Source organism: Juglans regia, chromosome 14 (genome assembly GCF_001411555.2).
Source record: "Juglans regia cultivar Chandler chromosome 14, Walnut 2.0, whole genome shotgun sequence".
Classification (NCBI taxonomy): Eukaryota; Viridiplantae; Streptophyta; class Magnoliopsida; order Fagales; family Juglandaceae; genus Juglans; species Juglans regia.
Genome location: NC_049914.1, coordinates 17,151,748 through 17,174,026, shown reverse-complemented (window position 1 = coordinate 17,174,026; position 22,279 = coordinate 17,151,748). Strand labels below are relative to the sequence as shown.

Sequence of the window (22,279 nt, the reverse complement as noted above, 5' to 3'; positions counted from 1 at the left end):
CTTTGAATTGACATGCAGCAGCAAGCAATGAAATATTTCTGTCTTGGGGGGGACTAATGGAGGGATTACTTTGCATTTCATTGAAAAATCAAGTAATACAATTGTTATCTCTATTCAGACATCTCACAATAAAATCTGGGACATCCTCTATCCACATTTTTTCTTCATCTATAACCAATGCCTTTTTTGCTAAAGTATGAGCAACCATGTTCTTTTCTCTATGAGCAAACTGTATAGTCCAATTTATACTGTTCTTGAAATAGAATCTAACATCCTCTGCTATAGAGCCATAATAGGTTCAATACTTCTTCATTACTGCACACTGCCAAGATGACTTCCCTTGAATCCCCTTGGAGTTTTGCTTTTTGAATATTAAGATCACAACACAACTCCACTGTTTTTCTCAAAGCGTGGCAGTCTGCCATAGCTGCTTCTTCTACATTTGTTTTCTAATCACACACAGCAACCAAGGTCTCCCCTTCCTCATCTCTAATCATGATACCAATTCACATTCTCTTCCTTTTTAGATCCAAAGAAGCATCCCAATTGACCTTTACTTTTCCCACCACATAATGTTTTCCACACAAATCTACACTTGTCCACCAAGTTTAATAGAATTCAGAGCAGCATGATAGTCTTTTAGGGTAGCCTTTGCAGATATGATTAAATTCTTAGGACATTCCACTCTTTTTTAAAAAACAAATCCATTTCTACGCAGCCATACCTTTCTAAATATCACTGCCATCTCCTCCAGTTGGCTCTTATTAAGAGAGGACATGATTTTCTCTCACAACAACAGAAAATCTCCTTCATATCTGCCCCATTTTTTAACACAACTTTTATCACTTCCCCATATATCATTTGCTGCATGACACTCCCACAACACATTCATATGGGTCTCTTCTTCAACTTCACACATAGGGCACCTTTTATCATTCACCACTCCCCTCTTATACAGATTCACTTTAGTAGGTAGCAAGTCATTTCCAACTTTCCATATAAACAATTTTATTACTTTTGGCACATCCAAGTCCCATACATTTCTCCACCTTTCATCCTCTTTAACTTCTTTTGAGCTCTCTCATTTATTCCTCTCCCCTCTGTGCACATGTAGAAAATATGCACTTCACACAAAAAAGTTTCTTTTTTTAGGGATCTCAAAAAATCTTATCTTTAGCTCTACCTCTACTAACATGTATGCTAAGAAACTTCTCAGTCTCTTCATTGTGAAAAATGGTTCTAATATGTTCTTCATCTCACTCACCCTTTTGTTTATCAATTAAAGCTTCAACCCTTGAGTCTTCTTGCAGCAAGTAGACTGGAGATTGAACAGCATTGGAAGAAGGTCTAGGAAGCCACTTGGAACCCCAGATCTTGATCTCTCTCATCACCTACTGTCCACCTAATCCCTTCTTTTCATCATCCATATTGTTGAAAACCCTTTATTTCAACAGTACTCAAGAATGCTCTTTCTATGGTGATTTTTTAACAGAAAAAGTTAGCAAAAAAAAAAAAGAACAACCAATTTGTCAATAAAATGATGGATTCTTGACTTTATCGTCTTTTAACAATGTTGAAGCGGACTTTTATTCATTTTTAGTGTCTAAGGTTGAGCTAATTAAGAAGAAGAATTTTTCATTGCTTTCTCACTATCTCAACCAAATGTGTATACAACACTCGTATTAGAAAATTCAATATCATGTCTTCACAAAATGATTTCACATTCTCAAGAAACCTCTCCCTATCATCAAACTCTTAAAAGATCATTTTCACCAAATACATAATACTCAAAATATCTCATCATGGGGATCGCTGTGCAGATCATGCACTCGGGGGTGGCCAATCTTCATGGGAGTGCCCCTATCTCTCTAAGGGGCCACCCTCATTGATTGAGAAGCTAGGGATGGCACTTCCCAATTTTAATTTATCGGAATTTATTTTAATTGTTAATTATTTACTATTATTTATTTTAATTTTTATAATTTATTCTTATTGTGACAGGTGACATTTTTCTATTGGTGACTAGTATTTTTTTTAGGGAATGGTCTAGGAGAGGAGGCTGCCAAATTTCCGAGAGTTTTGGGCGCCTGCCTCGCACCTTCTCCCACTCACTTTAACTAGTGTGTTTTCACACTTACTTGTAAAATTCATCACGTCTCGTTTTAATAATTGTTTTTTCATTCATCACTAAAACACAATTATTTTAAATTATAATTTTTTATTTTTTTTATTTCATCATTATCTAATTATTTTTCAAAACTTCTAAATAAGAAATAATACAATTTTTTTAATTTTAAAATAAAAATAATATTATAACAATTTTTTTTCTTTCTTTTTTCAAAATCTAATAAAACATTTTAACTCTAACTATTTTACTACTATTTAAATAATTCTAATATCATCTCATTCCTCAAGCATCCCATTAGAATATCTTAAAATTTTATAAATAGTAAGAAAATGGTCTGAGTTAACATTTTTTGTAAGTTTTGAAAAATAAAAGAAAAAAATTTGAATAAAAAATATTATAACATGAATATAATTTTTATTTTGAAATTTAAAAAGTTGTAAAATTTTTTGTGTTTTATTTAGAAGTATAAAATTATATTAAATTTTCTGTTTGAATAATAATTAAATAATAATTAGATTGAAAATATCAAGTTTAAAAAATAATAGACTTACAACTATTTTGTAACTACTTTACAATTCTACATAAAATTAAGGATAATTTTATAATATTAAAAATTATTTTTAATTAAATGACATGAATTGTACAATAGTTATAAATAAATTAAAAGTGTATCATTATCCTTAAAAAATTATGAATATATCTGAAAAATCAAGTAACATTATCATAAACACACGTAATTTTTTACAATATTTTATATAATAATATATTAAAATAAGATATATTTTTATAAATTAAATACTTTATAAAACTAATATCAATTTATGAAAAAATCCTTATTTTACAATACCTATTAAAAAATATATTATAAAAGGCGTTATAAACTGTGCAAGGGTGCTCCATCATTACCATTGCACATGCAGTTGACAGAGACTGATTGAGGATTTTGGTTGGCCTCCACTTACTTTATAATAATTTTATTCTTTATATTATACATTTATTTTAATTTTTAATTTTTTTAATTATTTAAATATATAAAATAAGAATGATAAATAGAATAATTTAATAAATTTATTAAAATTAAAATTAAAATTAAAATAATATATATAATGCAGTGCTCATCATTTTATTTTATGTTCTTTCTTTTATCAGCTAGTGGAACCTGATCATCCTATTCTTTGACATCGACCTATAGATATTCATTGCATCAAAGTGCTTTCACATTACATTTCCATTTTTGTCACCTTTGATCTTGGACGCTCAAATCTATGGCGTTCTCTTCTTTTGTATATTATTCAAATGTTACCATGGGACCTTTTTATTTTTCCTATTTCATTCTGTTAATTACTCAATCATTTAGGCAATATTATTGTCACCCATCTGTCATTTTAATTAAGATTATTGTCACCCGTGATTTTAACACTATTAAAAGAAATTAAATATTAAAATTTTAATTTTTTCACGTAGGTCATAAATTTTTAGTATTTTTTTTTTTTTAAAAAGCACACAGGATGTTCACAATCTACGGCTTAATAAATTATTTTCTTTATCTAATTAATACTATGTTCCGGTATCAGAAATAATCAAACCAGACTTCTTATATATATAATAGATAACTAATAATGCGACATGATCAGTCTCGTTTTTAATTTGTTTATATATATATATATATATATATATATATCTTAACACATATTTATAAGAATAACTGATACAAAAAAGAGAAAATATATTTGTAACTCTTAATTGTATAATCGTTTCAAAATTGTTTTGAAAAAAATGAAGAAAATATAATATTTATATAAAAATAATAATTTTTTAATAGTAGACTATTATTTTTTAAAACGATTATAAAGTATTTACACACTTTACGATTATATGTAAAATTACTTTATATATAATATATATTTAAAAAAACTGTTTATTTGTGACCAGTTATTTTCAACGAAAATAATTATTTTTTATTAAAAAAAATCTATTTTATTATAAATAATCGTTATCATCATAAATAATTTATCATAAATAATTATTTAATTATTAATATATAATCTTTGTCTTATCCGCTTAAAAAGATAATCATATAGCTAGCGGACAACCCCGGTAAGAACAAAAGTTTGATTTCCAAAAAGATAGAAGCTAATTATATGTTGCGTCACTGCGTGTATTGATCTGTTTAAATTTAAAAGATCAGAAATTGAAATAAGGATAATGAAAATAAATCACGGGATCATCGCTAGCTATCTGGACATGATGATTTTGATCCGTGACCGACTTTGACAACTTTGTCTTCAAGAGTCAATCATGGTTTGAAGATAAGAAGATGAATATTCGATCTTCACAGCTTGTGCACCCAAGCCGTTAGCAAACTCACCACCACATGTTTGTTCGGTTGTTCCCTTTAATTTATTTATTTATAGGCTATAGCACATTAGAATTCATGCCACCGTCTTAATTCAATTCAAGGGAATTAAGTTGGCCGCTTCAGTCTCCGAGGTTCGCTCTACTCCCCTCCTCCCTCATCCAACCTCTCTCTTTTTTTGTAGGGTAAGTTGACAGACGATAATCTCCAAAATAACTATCTTTTTCTGTCGTTAATGGATGTATCCATAAAAGTCTCTTTTCTGATATCTTCTTTCAAAACAAGCCCTTAATCACAGTTGAAAAAAATAAGAAGAGACAAGCTCCAGCCATGGTCGGTACCTCCCCCAGCGGTGGAGGCGTACAATGCCATGAATTGTTCCCTTTTGCTCTACATGTGCTTCGAGGACGATGGTTCACTGTCTTCGCCTCCTTCCTGATCATGACCGGGGCTGGTGCCACTTACCTTTTCGGAATCTACTCCAAACAGATAAAAGCTTCCCTTGGTTATGACCAAACCACGCTCAATCTGATGGGATTTTTCAAAGACCTTGGAGCAAACGTTGGGGTTCTCTCCGGTCTCATTGCTGAGGTTACCCCAACTTGGTTCGTGCTGCTGGTTGGCTCGGCTATGAATTTTGCAGGATACTTCATGATATGGCTTGCCGTCACGGGCAAAATAGCCAAGCCCAAGGTATGGCAGATGTGCATGTATATTTGCATTGGAGCCAATTCGCAGAACTTTGCGAATACCGGAGCTCTTGTCACATGTGTCAAGAACTTCCCAGAAAGCAGAGGCGTTATGTTGGGGCTGTTGAAGGGTTTTGTGGGGCTGAGTGGAGCTGTCATGACCCAACTTTACTTAGCCATCTATGGAAACGATGCCGAATCTCTTATTCTTCTCATCGCATGGTTTCCGGCAGCGTTATCCGTTGTGTTCGTGTACACGATCCGGACGATGAAGCTTGTTAGGCAACCAAACGAGCTCCGAGTCTTCTATCATTTCCTCTATGTGTCAATCGTTATTGCTTTGTTTCTCATGGTCGTAACTATACTTGAGAAACAGATTGTTTTCTCCCGCACTGCCTACGCTGGATGTTCCACCGTGATCTGGTTTATGCTCTTCGTTCCCTTGTTTATTGCAGCTAGAGAAGAAGTGGCAACCTGGAACCTCAAGAAACTGCCCCCATCTGAGGTTACTGTCCAAACACCAGAAGCAATTCAGCCAAAGCAGGTAGAATCACCACCTAATTCTTCTTTAAACCAAGAAAAGAAGCAGGAGACCTCTAATTGCTTCGCGAACATATTCAACAAACCAGAAAGGGGAGAAGACTACGGTATTCTACAAGCCCTATTGAGCATAGACATGCTGATTCTCTTCCTCGCAACCCTATGTGGGCTGGGGGCAAGTTTAACAGCTGTGGACAACTTGGGACAGATTGGGGAGTCTTTGGGATACCCAACTCGAACAATAAGCTCTTTTGTATCACTTGTTAGCATATGGAATTACTTCGGCAGAGTGTTCTCTGGGTTTGTTTCTGAAAGCCTCCTTGTAAGATACAAAATTCCCCGTCCACTTATGATGACAATGGTGCTTCTTTTGTCATGCGCCGGCCACCTTCTCATCGCCTTTCCGGTCCCCGGCTCTGTCTATGTAGCATCAGTCATCATAGGGTTCTCCTTTGGGGCGCAGTTGCCTTTGCTTTTTGCAATAATTTCCGAGCTCTTTGGCCTCAAATACTACTCTACATTGTTCAATTGTGGACAAATGGCAAGCCCACTTGGGTCGTATATTCTGAATGTAAGGGTAACTGGGTTGCTTTACGATAGAGAGGCATTGAAACAGCTAGCAGTGAAGGGTATGAATCGGTCATCGGTGAAGGAGCTCACTTGCCTTGGTTCTCAGTGTTATAGGATGTCTTTCATTATTTTGGCAGCTGTTACATTCTTTGGAGCTCTTGTTTCGTTGATCTTGGTCGTGAGAACGCGTACATTTTACAAGGGTGACATATATAAGAAGTTCAGAGAGGTAGCATTGGTGACCACTACAGGCACTGATGCCGATAGTAATCCAAAAGCTAAAAACTGATAGAGGGTGGCCGGAAAGCTGAAAAAACTGGTTGTATTTGTGTCGGTTTTTTAGCTATGAACTAATACGTCATGCTTGCTTCCAAATCTAGCTGGTTTTATTTATTTATTTGCTTGATGACTCGATAACATAGTGTTTTATTTTTATTATTACTTTTTTTGGGGGGCAGGGGGGCGTGCTTTGACTAAACATGACTCAGGCTACGATTGGGTAATGGAAATATTTGAGAAGTGTTTAGAATATTTATGAATAGTTATGAGTAGAGATTGAAATAAGTTTATGGATTTTATTGAGAGTATTTTAAGTTATTTGGATGTATAGAATATGTTGAGTTGTTGACTTTTAAATAAATAATTGAAAAATATGTAAGTCTCACCAATGATTGATTTTTTTTAATGATAATTTTATTTATATATAATAGTGATAAATATTATAGTGATTTTATTTTTTATTTATATATAATAGTGATAAATATTATATATATAATAGTAATAAATATTATAGTAATTTTATTTTTTATTTATATATAATAATAATAAATATTATAAAATGTTTATAAATAATTATGAGTAGAGATTGAAGTGAGTTTGTGAGTCTGATTAAAAATATTTTAAATTGTTTGATATATAAAATATTTTCATAAATACGAAAATATTTAAAGAGTATTAAGAAGAATTTACTTTCTAAACATAGCCTCGATCTAGACATATTTCTTGGATACGAACAAATTCAGAGAGTAGTGCCCAACGCAAGTGACATAACAAAATTATAAATAAAGCCTGCCCACTGACTGGTTTAAAGAGATATCTTTATTATAAAATTCATCTCAACTCATCTCAATTTATCATTATAATTTTTTTAAATTTCAATATAAAATATAATAAACAATTCAACTTTTTTAAATTTTAAAATAATAATAATATTAAAAAATAATATTCTAATAATATTTTATCATCTCAACTCAACTCAACTCAACTCATTTCAACATCCAAACACAACCATGGGTTAGGTGTAAGGAATCACGGGCACCCTTGCCGGGATGGCATCTCGTACGTGTATTTGTCAAATTTTGTCGATAGTTATAATAACGAGTGTTCAAAGTATTGCATAATTATTTTAAAATAAATAAATAAATATAAAATTTAAATGAGAAGAAAATTAAATTTTTAATAATTAATTTTATTATTTTTTAAAATAATTATATAATATTTATATATTTTACGATTATATATAATATTACCTTTAATTAAAATTTAAAAGATATAAGATCATTAAACTAATGGTGGGGGTTCCGGATAATCAGCTCGATCTAACAAGAAGAAGATCAACACGACAATTGCTGAAAGGCATGCACTACTTTAGTATTCTAGATTGACGACGACTCGCTTTCTTTACTTTTGAAGATTCTTGATATCTAAAATGCAGCGACATATGAGAGAAGGGTGATGCTACAGCCCCAGCGTATTATTTTACATGTATTTTATTTAAATAATTTTTTATATAGATCTTTTAATATTTTAAAATATTTAAAATAAATTTAAAATATCATTAAGAAAATATTTTTTTAATCAAAAAGTAAAAAAATATATATATATTAAAAAATATTTTCTTAATAATGAAGTAAAATAAAAAATTATAAAAATAATTTTTTTATTTTACTTCGTGATTAAGAAAATATTTTTTAATAATATTATGCTTTTTCTTTTAAAAAAATATTTAAAAGGATCTTGCTACAGCCCCGCTGGGGCTCCTATTGAGCTTAGCATGTACTTTTCTATGTGTATTTTTTTAATTTATTTTTTATATAGATTTTTTTTATACTTTTAAATATTTTTAAAAAATAAAATAAATTTAAAATATCATTAAAAAACACTTCCTTAACGAGAAAGTAAAAAAAAATCATTAAAAAATATTGTAATTTTTATTTTATTTTTTTAAAATAATATTGTAATTTTTATTTTATTTTTTTAAAATATTTAAAATTATAAAAAATATCTATATAAAAAAATTAAAAAAAATACATATAAAAAAATGCTAGAGCCCAACGAGAGCCCCCCGCGGGGCATTTAGCATTTTCCATGAGAGAAATGATATTTATAATAATAAAAAAATTAAATTTTTGATAATATTTTTTTTTTTTTAAATAATTATATATTTACGTACTCATGATTGTATATAAAATTACTCTTAAGCTACTTTTGAATGTTGAATTGAATTAAGTTAAATTGAATTGAGATGATAAAATATTGTTAGAATATTATTTTTTAATATTATTATTATTTTAAGATTTAAAAAAATTAAATTGTTTATTATATTTTATATTAAAATTTAAAAAAATTATAATAATAAATTGAGATGATTTTAAGCTCGAAAGGGTACCCTTAATCTTGAAGCTGAGAATAGCTAACTTGTTTCGTATAGTTTGAGTTGTTAGCGGCCAAAACGACCATCTTGTGGCTGCAATTGCATCGACAGGTGACGTCCTCGGTTCGAGAGGATGGGGTGGGGGCGTATCAGACCTAACAAATTTGATTTGGTGGTACCACTTGTGTTGTGTCACCGGATGATGACAAGATGCGTTAGTGTGTTGAGTCCAATTTTCGGTTAGGTAGCGCGTTAGGTTACACCGTTACACGTACACCAGTCCTTTTTTCGTCGAGTAATTGCATGAGATAATGTGTGAGAAGAAAGGCACTAGAATGCAATATATTAAGATGAGTCCAAGCAAGAGAAGAAAAATGATTTCACACTTAAAAGATCAAGAGTTTAAGATGATTGCTTTATAAAATTGTAGAATGGTGAAAGTCTTTTGCTTGCACATCCACTTTTTTTACACACCACATGGTGGGTTTGAATGTTGAAGTGAATTGAGTTGAATTGAGTTGAGATGATAAAATATTATTAGAATATTATTATTTATTATTATTATTATTTTAAAATTTAAAAAAATTAAATTGTTTATTATATTTTATGTTAGAATTTAAAAAAATTATAATGATAAATTGAGATGAACTCAACTTCCCAACAAAGCCTAACTAATGTACGTAAAATTGTAGAATGATGAAAGTCCATTTGCTTTTTCTATTGGTGAATTGTTATTGGTGTTGGGTTTACTGACCTGGGCTGTTGTTTACTTCATGAGGAATGGATGAAAGCACTATGAGGTGTAGAGAGACTCTAGTGAGAGAGTGGGCCTAGCTCCCTAATGGGTTGGTCCAAGTTAATTAGGTACGTATGTAGATGTCGCTGGCACAACATTAATGGATGAAGCCAGTTCTCGTTATATCATCATAAAATGCTCATCGGATGCATCCTATTAATGAAGTCATTAAGTTGATCAAATGCATCCTATTAAATGAAGTCATTAAGTTAATCACCATATATGTTAGGTTGTCAGTGGAGATGATGATCGCATCGTAACGGATCTTTTCAAATATTTGCTGTGGCAAGTCGATGGGTTGTCTACGTGCCACTCGTAGGAGGAACTGTGAGTCTGTGCGCGAGTTTGACTGAAGGTAGCCTTATGTGCTATAGGTTCCACGTTTGTTGTAACTATGACATGTAGCATGCGGGAAAATGGAAGCATCAACGTTTGGGAGAATATGTTCTTCTTATCAAACAGTGTGCGGTATCTCCAAGTGAGAACGAAGAAATCCTCATTGCGATCGTCATCATGAGGCTAATCAGTCCCCTCTCCTTCCGACCGGTCTACATCTCTAGTCATACTCTTGACTGGGCTAGTAGATGATGCAGATATGCCTACATCTAGTGCATCCTCAAATTGAATATCCACTATCGTCGATGCCTCAGATACGCGACGGATCCTAAGTAGCTCAATGACATCCACCGATACCCAGGGCTGACTCTTCCATTTGGTAAGTTAGGCAATAGGCTAAGACCCCTAGTGGAAGAAGACCCCAAATGTGTAAGTTATTTATTTTATTGACAATAATGATTATAATTGCTTCTATGACTTATTTGGATACTAAGAATATATCATAATATCAATGAATACTAATGAAATAGTTTGTTAATAATAGTGAAATAGTTTGAGTTAAGATATTTTATTGGATTTTGAGAAATGAGAGAGAAAAATTAGAATTTGAGAACATCTGAGAGTAGCTAACAACAGTTATATTTCCAAGGGCTCCAAGAGTCTAAAGCGCGTCTTGTAAAAACTAGATTTGATGAAATCCTCTCTAAATCGAAAATTTTCTAATAAAGATTAAGTCAGTTATTAGTTGAAAAAGTGGTATAAAATCTTAATCAGTAATTTTACTTTTCAAAACGATAGGAATTATTTTTAAATAAAAATATAATGTAAAAATTAAAATTAAAATATTAATTTTACTTTAAAAAAAAAGCCTCAATCAAAATTTTAGCCTCAGGCCCCGGAACCTATTGAGCCGACCATGTCGATTACTCTAACTGAACACTGCATACTGTTACGGTGTGAGATGATGCATCCTGAGGCATGGACAATATCTCCATGTAAAACTCGTGGACTATGGAGGGGTATATTCTCTCCCTCAGTGTGCAGATGTTGGTCCAACCTTTGGAAATAAAGACAGACCTTAGACTCTTCTCCTCCCATGTCAGCTCGTTGAACTCATTGATATACATTTTGCATTTGACCATAACAGTTCTAATGTCTATCTGAAAAGTGTCTTGGGTTCTTTCCCTACCCTGTTTCCTAGTTGTCAAAGGATGAGTCATATCCTGCAGAAAGAAAAACATGAGTATACATATATATAAAGGGAAACAAATTAAAACTATTCTGAAATACGTTCAAACGTATAACTTAACATTTGAATGTAAAATTATAACATTCGAACGTGTAGGTAATCACGTTTGAACGTTAGGAGTCAAAAGACTCATGAAACGTTACATTCGAACGTTTTATGTAAATACGTTTGAACGTGCTAGTGCATTCGAGCATATTTGACTGAATTTTCGTTTCATTCCAGTGTAGTATCCGGTACACTATACCAACTCATTTTGTTTCACTCTAAATTTCGGCCCGTTCTGGTCCGTTCCAACCATTTCGGTCAAATTCTGGCCACTCTAGCTGGAATTGGCATTTTGGTCTCTATTCCGTTTCGGACTATTTTTGTAATTTTCTTGTACTTGAATGACATTTTTGTAAATTTTAAATTCAAAAGGTATTTAATTAATTCTAGAAATAAAATGTATTTATATCATTTTAATTTTTTTGTAACTTTAAAAATGTTCCCTCATTCTCTTTTTTTTTTTAATATCATTATTTTTAATAATTTCTCTATTTTTTTTATTTTCTTTATTTGTTTTTATGTCTCAACTCACGTTTGTGATTTTTTCAATGTATATTCATTTTATAAATCTTCAATTTTTTCATATATACACACACACACAATACACACTTACATATATATATATATGTGTGTGTGTGTGTGTGTGTGTGTGTGTGTATTTATTCTATTAGTTGTTAGTTTATATATACATATAAATATTTATATATAATATATAATTAATCCCGAAATAGTACACCGGAATACACTGGTACTAAATATTATGTTCCAATACTTAAAATGAAATGATCACCGGAACTGAATTTAAAACATTGGTTCAAACTATCGCAGTTCTACGTTTGAATGTTAGGACTAAAATGTCCCACAAGATATTACATTCGAACGTTTGATGTATACAGTTCGAGTGTATACCTAAACGTCCAAACTATAGAAATGTTGTGTTCGAATGGTGCGCACAGTGAGTGGATTGATCTTTTCGCCATATATAATTATGTACATAGCATTCATTTTGTGTGAATAAATTATGTCAACATGTGAATGAATATTATGTTTTTTACTATTATTTTTAATATGTTACTTATTGTCTGGTTTCCTTCCCAATTCTTGTAGAAAAAAATGATTGAGATGTAGGCTGCCTCTGAGGATCTTCTCCTAGTGACATCGACATATTTATACAGGTCCTCGAGAACATATCTGGTTTGGTTAAAGATATGAGACGTTCTTTTAAGGGTGTCAGTTCATCCTCGGCGGCCTCAACTTCAGAAGTTAATAATTTTATTAAAGATTTGGATGCCGTATGCCAAGAAATTGAGTCAATGAAGTCGAGATAGTAGGAGTTGGAGGCTCTCTTATCATAACAATCTAATTTAGAGATGCATTTGTAAGGGCGACAAAGAAACCATGAGGAAAGAATATGCATTGAAGTTCAAGAACAAGTACAGAGGAAGATATTGCTAGTTTAGATGGAACGTGTTATGTCACTACAGCTGGATTGCGGCGGGCGAGGAAAGAAGAAGAAATAAATTCTATCATTGTTCAAAGCTTTTGTCGTCTAATTTCGCAACTCTCTAAAACATTTTCATGAGATGATATTATTTGTGATGTAATATGACACAATTTGTATGCTTTTTTAATTTTATGAAATTGTTAGTTTTGATCAGTACATTTGAATGTAAACAAAAAACGTTCGAACCTACCTTTACATTCGAAACAACGTTCGAACGTAACTACACGAACATGCGATTCATACATTCGAATGTAAATACTCCTAAAACTTTTGAACTTATTCTGTTACGTTTGAATGAATATTTTTTAATGTTTAAATGATTAAAGAAGATGAGTTCGAACGTATTTATTAACCATCTGAACGTTTAATCTTTGACGTTCGAACAACTGCCCAACAACGTGCGAATGTAAAATTCAAACGTCATATCACGAACGTTCAAACGTGTGTACGTTCAAACGTAAAAATCGGACATGCGAATGAAAAATATCAAACGTTAGATATTTTTCATTTGAACGTTATTATCGACGTTCGAACGTACTATCTGTGATAGAATTCAGTTGTCATAAAATCTCTTCACATTCGAATGTTGCAACTCACGGTAGACTTTCAACTGTCACAAAAAATATTTTTAGTAACGGTTATACAGTAAATTACCACAAAATACTTTCTATGATGCCCTTTTTGGTGACAGTGGTGGGACGATTTCAGACCATTACCAAAAAATTTCTGTAACGATTTGCTTATTTTTTGTGATAGTTTTGTCTGTCACAATAAATAAAATATGTTATAGTAATGGAGATCAGTTGGGAATGGACAGCATATACGAATATGGAAAGATAAATGGTTATCCATTCCGTTACGTATCTTGGATGGTGAGCTAAATGGCAGCTCTATTTCTGAAGCAAAAAGTGTCAGATCACTTTATTGACGATGATAAAAATTGTTGTAATGGGCAAATCAAAATGTATAAGATGTTCTTTGAAAATGAAGATGGTAATATTTGAAGGTTCTTCTTTCCATGGAAGGTAGAATCGCGTGGCCGGCCGGGATGATAATAAATCTAGGTTAATTTATTTCATTGAAAAGTGCATCTTTGAGTTCTACTTCCAAACTAAAAAAAAAAAAAATTTGACAAAGGTGAATCATGTTCATATTCAAGAAGTTGGATGTAGTTCTAGATGGAAGTTTGGAATTTAAAAACCAAAAAAAGATAAGAAACTTTGCTTGGAAAGTTTGTAATAATATCCTCTCAACAAAATAGTATAAGTTTCTAGTGAAGAGGAATATCTCAAGGGATGATACAATATATAAGCAACATGTGCAATAGGAGAAGAGATCGAAGATAGTCAGCATGCTTTGATTACATGTGAACATATCCAAATCATATGGCCAAAAGTTCAGGAAGCTGCAAACCCAATCGACATGCAATAGGATCTTGACAATTAAGGAAAAGACAATATGATCTTGGCAGAGAACAATCTCTGAGTTAAATATAGGGCAGGGTTATCCTAAGAGATGACACGTGTGGTGTTGTTCTGCAGGCCGTAGCTTGCAAAGATTGGCTATTATGGAGAGGTAGAAGTGGATAATGTAAAAGCTTTGGCTATGTTGCGAGTCTACAATTCATCTCATGTTATGTGGGTTTACCAATACCTTTTATTGAAAATGACTCCAAGTTACTTGTAGATCAACTGAAAATGCCTAATCTAATAATGTCATTACAAGAGCATTCCTAGCTAAAATTCACCATTGGCTAAAAAGCTTTATAACGGCCAGCATCTTTGAAGTTCATCATATTGGAAGAGAAACTAACTTGGCATTGTAGAGGAATTGAAGATATATACATTTGGTGGCATTATATACCAACTCATGCCATTAAATAAAATGTTATTGTGGATTCATAGATGTAATTAGGGTTGTATTCGAGTCAAATTCGGGTCATTTGGGTTCGAGTCGAGTTACGTGTTGGGTGATGAGTCAACTATATTTTTTTCTACTCCTTAGAAGTAGTATAGAAACATTTTATAATAGATTTATTTAATTATATAATTATTATATGTATTTTTTAGGAATTCCTTTCTTATTTGCAATGTCACTAATCTGAAACTGCGACAACAAATTTAAAATGTTTTAAACTACATGAATTTAAATATATATTAGGTACTAAAAATAAGTAAGTTATGTTATAAATTCGAAAAACCAAGAAGTTTCTAACAAAACTAAAAAAAACGAAAAGGAAAAGGAGTATATTTCAGCTCTTGAGATTCTTATTTATTGGGTGTGATACACACTAGTGACTGGAGTGAGTTTTGAAAACTTGAGGGTGATCAATATAATTGTTCTCAAGTATTCTAAGATATTTCATTTCTAAACATCACTCAAATACAAAATATTTTCAATTTCATATCTTTAATTTTTTATCTAATCATTACAACTTTTCTAAAATCTCAAACAAAATACAAAAAATAATACTACTTTTTCAAATTTTAAAATAAAAATAATATTAAAAAATAATTTCAAATACTTTTTAACTTTATAATATTTTTATTCAATTTTTTTTCTCTCATTTTTCGAAATCCAATATAAAATCTTAAATCAAACTATTTTATTACTATTCAGTAATATATTGAAATAGTCTAAGCATCCAAACAAACCTGAATATTTCGGATTTTGATGTTGGAAAGTGGAGCTTACTATTAAAAAATTAGATTTTTTATGTGGGTTCCATATTATTCACTTTTTTTAAGAAAGATTGCGCGATACTTGCGTACTGCACGATTGAAAATATCATTTCTCATCTTATATTTTTTATAATACAAAAGTCGAAGAAGTATTAACGATTTAGGCTGCATTTGGATATTGAACTGAGTTAAGTTGAGTTGAGATGAGATGATAAAATATTGTTATAATATTATTTTATAATATTATTATTTTAATATTTAAAAAAATTGAATTGTTTATTATAGTTTGTATTAAAATTTAAAAAAAATTGTAATAATGAATTGAGAGGAATTGAGGATCCAAACATACCCTTAAGGGTTTTCCCTTCTTACCGGTTGTAAAGTTTTTCCCTTCTTACCGATTGCAAAGTTTGACTCAATTATCATAGTAGAAATATGAGAAATTTTTGCCATTTCATTAATATTTTGCATCTAACCGCCACTAAAAATTAATTCATGTATTATTAAAGACTTAGAAAATTGTGCTATGAATATGATGAGACTATACTGGACAAAATAATGTATTATGAAAAATAATGTATTAAATAAACCAGCAGTCATGTCAGGCAACAAGTTATCATGGTGCAACAGGTTATTGAGCATGCACTTTTTACTTTTTAATGAGCAAGCTTCTGCTGCAGGCTTGCAGCTACCAACAAACCAACTCTAAAATCTCCTTGCAGATGGGTGGCACCACCACTGGGGGTCTTAAAACTAAATGTTGATAGAGCCATTTTTAGTGATTTGTGTAGATCAGGAGTTGGCATGGTACTGCATGATGAGAAGGCCCAAGTTATTTTTGCAGCTAGTAAACCAAAACATTCCATCACTGATCCATTTGAGATAGAGCTGCTTGGGTTGCAATTACGTATTCCTATGGGACTTATGGATCTGCACATAGAGAGTGATTCCCTTCTTGTGGTGCAAGAGTTGAATAAGGAGGGTCCTTCATTGTCTAGTTGGGGTAATATAGTCCATGAAATCAGGAGTATTTTGCAGAGATGGCCAAGTTGGTCTGTTCATTACAAATGCAAGACAACAAATGGTGCAACACACTTTTTGGCATGGCTTGCTTGGAATTTAGATGACTTGGTAACTTGGTGGTATTTGATTCCAGAATGTATTGCAAATGCTATTTGGATTGATACACTTATGTAATGCTTTGCTTGATGAATAAAGGTTTTATTTGTTATAAAATTTAAAAAAAAAAAAAAAAAAGTTACCCTAGTTGACCCAAGATGACATGATTAAGGCTATGTTTGGTTCATTGACTGGTTCAGATTTAGACCTCTTCTAACATCTAAATACCCAACTCTCAAATCACTAAACTCATATCAAGTCAAAACCTCTTTACACGTGGGACTCACAACCTTTTTCAACTTCCCATAAATATATCTAAACTTATCTTAACATCTAAACATACCTAAACTCATCTTAGTTGGGCTTCACAGAATTTACTCAACCATTTCAATTCAATATTATTCATAGATAACTCAACTCAACTCAACTCAACTTAACTTCCAAACGTAGCCTAATAGTTGGGCCAACTGGATTCATGCCACATTGGCTCAAGTCAAATTTTGCTCAACCATAACCCTAATATTCTGCGAGTTTGTGTCAAATTAACAAATTGTATAAAAAATCGACAGCTCTAATATATACAAGTTAGCTTACAAGTCAAGTTGATCTATGTATCAGCTTGTTTGCAAAAATTAACTGATTCCATTTGAGTTGAATTATTTAGTAATTTATCATAATTTCATATTCACAAACGAGCTCATTTAATAAAAGAAATGAGCTCGAATCGCTTTAATTGAGTTAGATTTGAATTGTAACCTATTCAGATTACAACCCTCATATAACGAATTTCATGTATTTTGTTAATATAAATGAGATTTTTAATATAAAAAATCAACTCAATTATTAAACAAATCGAATATATACTATTTGAGCTCAAATTGGCCAACTCAATATTTCGACTTGAGTTCTGTCATCAAGATTCCTCCTGTTCAGTCCCTAGATAATAGGATACTGCTAGGGCAGTGCAAATACTCCGCCAGCTCCGACTTCATCTGACCTTCGCTCCGATTCCAACTCTGACGGAGTCGGAGTATTCAAAATTCAAATTCAGAGTCAGAGTTCTTCCGAGAATGCAGTCGCAATCGAAGTCAGAGTTCGGAGGCTTCAGCGTCTCGGAACTCCGACTTTGAACTCTTAACTTTTTTTTTAAAAAAAATTAAGATATAAAACTACGTTGTTTTACATCTGAAATTTTTTAAAAAACCTAACTAAACGATGCCGTTCCATTTCAAGTGGAACTACGTCGTTTTCTTCACACGTTGTTTTCTTCTTCCCCCTTTCTCTTCTATTGTTCTCTCTATTTCTCCCATCATTTTCTTCACACCATGCCATTTGCCATCGTCCTGCTGTCATCACAAGCCCAGGGCCACCGTAGAATACTTCCTGTCAGCATCAATTGGTATATTACACCTCCTCTGCTCCTCATTTGATTCGCAATTGGTATTTATTTTTTATGATTTTCAAATTTTAAAGTTTTCAATTTTGAAAATTTTGTTACCATGGAATATTCAACAAGCATATATATTGTTATAGTTCTTGATTTTGGAGTGTGTAGAAATATGTGTATTGAGGAAATGGTTGCAATCAAATTTTACCCACGGAAGCATAAATAAGACAGTGAACAAAAGGTGTTTGTGGAAATGTCACTAAGAATTTTTGAACATTCACTCGAGCTACGTGTCGAGCATGTGTCGAGCACACGATATACTTCAGAAGTCGCTCGAGCTCCATGTCGTGCGAGTGTTGAGCTAACTCTCTGTCTGGGTTACCGCTCGAGCTCCATGTCTAGCGTGGGTTGAGTGAACTATCTTATCTGACTTCCGCTTGAACTCCACGACTAGCACCTATCAAGCGAACTCTTTATATTAGTTTCGCTCAAGTGCTATGTTGAGCGCCTATTGAGCGAACTCTCTGTATGAGTTTTGTTCGAGCCATATTGAGCTCACTTTGACCCATTTTCACTTTAACACATTTCAACACTTGTTACAACACAATTTAACAAAGGTTTTCACAAGAATATGCTAACACACTCATTTTTACATTAACAAATATTACTAAAAATATTTATACGGGCTATAATATATGTTTAGAACTTATTTAATGTGTCTATTTTTTTACATGAAGTCTTCAAGTTTAAGCAAGAACTTGAAACCCTCTAGTTCGCATAAAAATTTAAGCAGATCGTGATTGATTATGCCTAAACTAGTACGCGGTGTTATAGTATAGTTTAGGATGTCGATCCATAGGAAGTCGGAAGAAAGACAACAAGACGCAAGTTTAAAAGAAAATATCAAATTATAGTATGATAAGAATCTGAAAATTCTACCTAAAGCACATAATTAAAATGAGATTAGAGCACAGATAAGAAAGCAAGTAAAGCTTTGGGTTTCAATCAACCGAATCCAATACTATGACTTTTTCAATCCAAACGATATACACAATTAAGAATTATAGTACCAAACTTCTAATTGGAAGATATGACATTATATTCATCTACTTTCTCAAATTTAATTCTAGAATCTATTCTCCCTTTACAAACCACGATTTTCATATATAAAAATGAATATCAGATCTAAAGGCGACCCTATGTTCATAAACAATAGTACAACAGAAGATCACATCAATGGTATGAAAAGCTTGTTTAAGTCACAATTATACATTCATAATCCTATAGCTCAACAAAATCAAACCATAGCAAAATTTAATATAATTGCCTCAAGTTTATAATATCCAAAACAAATGGAGAATTGAACAATAAAGCTTAACATATGAATTGAAATAAAGTCAAAATATTTTCACTAATCAATTTTCACCCTAGGTTATTTAGTTCTCCATAGAAGAACTAAATAATAAAAATGAAGTTTTTTTCTTCTCTAGAACTGTGCCTCCTCTTCTCTAAAAAATACAATTTCGTGCTAATGAAATGCTTATATGGGGTAGGAAAGAAACCCTAATGTCTTTCATATTCCTGCATACAAAATTGCCTAAATTTTAGGACTCATCTTGGTAGTCACGTACGCACTTCAGGAGTTCGAATTTAAAAATCCTTATTAGAGTCAACTTTGTAGCCCTTTAAGATAGATTGTCAACGCAACAATAATCGCATGAATTCGATATTTGAGTAGAAAGTTATGATCAAAATACTAAAGTATATACATGCTGTCTTCTAGCGAATTTCAGACTAACTTTTTCTCTTGATCTGAATTACTCTCAAACCCCATCATTATCCTTATTTGAAGGGCCCTACACTCATTGAAAGTTCTTAGGTTATTCCAACATTTTGCCCACTTGAAAGTCTTTTGAATTTGACTGGGTTTGGACTTGCTCTTTTATAAACTCTGAAATTAAACATAAAAATCTGCTAAGCAGTATCCCAAAGTTAATAGAAACTCAATTCAAGAATACACATTAATTGATATGATTTATATTCACATTTTAGCATTCTAGTCCAATAATAGAGTATTTAAAGTACATTTTTCGTACACTCATCACACCCCACAAATTGCTTATTGCGAGTCCTTAGCAATTTTCATGCCAAAACAACGAAGTAGACCTAAGAAAATCACACACAAAGGCCACCATGTCACACTTTCCAAATTCACGTATCAAAGCAATTTTAGGAATTCAGTAACCCTATCACAAGCAATCCATAGAGTGTGTGTGTTCCAAACTATATCCATCTAACCAGAAGTCTTGACGCATGCAATATCAAGAACATCTAAAGCGAAAGGTTCAACTCCATAACTCAGGGGTATAAAAGTGTTTCATGTGAAGATTCTCTCTATGGAGTTGACAATAGGTGTACACACACTCTGATGGAGAATTAGGCAATTATCTACAAGCAACAAACGAATATTAATCTTATGATAAGAGCAACATTAACAAATGAGACTTCCACCACTCTTTCCAAAAGTTTACTTAGGATCAGAACTGTCAACACAAAAGGTTTAATGTGACTTAGGTTCGAGGTTATATAAAAAAAAAAAAAATGAAAATGATTAAAAAACTTCTAAATACATACAAGGGGAATCTTATTAAATATCTCAATAGACCACACTTCTCACTTGATGTACTCTCCAACTTTTCAGATCATCGAATAATAATGTTTTTCCTTATTCTTCCTCTTCTCTCTCTCTCTCTCTCTCTCTTTATTATTCATAATAATTTGATGAACAAACACACGCCACTTTGGTATTCTTGCATTTCTACCTAACCTTGACTTTTTTTTTTAATTGAAAAACTCAACACAAAAGAAAGAAAATGTAAATTCCACACCTAATATACACTTGGAACTAAAAAGGTTAGAAAAATCAACGTATAGACTATACTCCAATGTGGAGAGGCATGAATGATGTGGGCATATAAAAAGAAAAAAGTTATATATGTTTATTGGCTCAAAGTTGGCTACTATAGGTCTATGATAGAAACAATTAGCTTGAAAGGCTCAAACGTTGATCCTAAGTTAACATTCGTCATATCTTAAGTATATTCATCATCTTTCCACAAACCATGTAATGATATTCTCAAAAGAAGTGCCAAATTCAACAGATCAATGAACACTTATCACAATTTACTGCATTTGTAGGCTCTCAATCCTCTCCAAGACTCACATGAATACTTAAGCAAAAGAGTTCTCTAGCTACATGTGTCAAATCACCATCTTACCACAAAGTGCATTAGGGGTTCTGTGATTGTAAAAAAAAAAGATTATGGTGGGTTTGATAAATTCACAAAGATGGCTATGAATAAGAATGAGTACACATGTGAAAATGATGCACGCTTGATGCAAATTAAAAAAAATTTTACACTTAAAAATATGCCACAGAGTTCCAACAAGCATTTTAAATACTAAATTTGCACCACCACCCCCAACTTAAATGAAACATTGTCCTTAATGTTTAAGAATCAAATTTGAATGATGAGTAACTAAAAAAGGTAGAATACACCTAATGAGTGACGTGGGTAGCTCGCTAAGCCCCAAAGATGGTAACCTGAAATGACAAAATGAAACTAAATTGCAAACAAAAAAGAGAAAACAACAGCAAACAAAATGGAAAAGAAAGAAAATGAGAGAAAATAAAAACAAAACAAAACAAATCAAGAAAACCATACCTACATGGTGAGGTCAAGGTTGATAGATCGGATCCACATGTGGAATGTCTTCCACTTCCGAAATTTGCCTATTAATTAATACTTTAAGGCGTGGACCATTTACTTTAAAGACATGGTCATCCTTAGGGTCCTCTATTTCTACCGCTCCATTTTCAAAAAAATGCTTCACTACAAAAAGGCCGGTCTACCTAGACCGAAGTTTTTCTGAGTGCTTGTAAAGTCTAGAATCATATAAGTATACTAGGTCATTAGGCTAAACGTCTTCCTACCAATATTTTTATCATGGAACGCTTTTATTTTAACCTTATAGATTTTAGAGTTCTCATAAACATCATTTCTCAACTCCTCCAACTCAGTCAATTGAAATTTCCTAAACTTACTAACATTCAATTTCAAAAAAATACTAACAGGAAAAATGTCACCTCGATAGAGAAATGTATGCTTAAGACCTGAGGGCAGTGGCTTCAATTCCAATTTGGGACTATCCACGCTTGAAAGAAT

At 32.0% G+C, this 22,279-nt stretch overlaps 1 protein-coding gene across 1 annotated transcript; it reads left to right on the top strand.

Moving 5' to 3' along the window:
• Nucleotides 1-4,432: 4,432 nt before the first annotated feature.
• Nucleotides 4,433-6,700, top strand: LOC108989701 (protein NUCLEAR FUSION DEFECTIVE 4). Its single transcript, XM_018963414.2, has one exon. It carries the CDS (start codon nt 4,815-4,817, stop codon nt 6,570-6,572), a length of 1,758 nt encoding a protein of 585 aa, XP_018818959.1. The 5' UTR covers nt 4,433-4,814; the 3' UTR covers nt 6,573-6,700.
• Nucleotides 6,701-22,279: the final 15,579 nt, after the last annotated feature.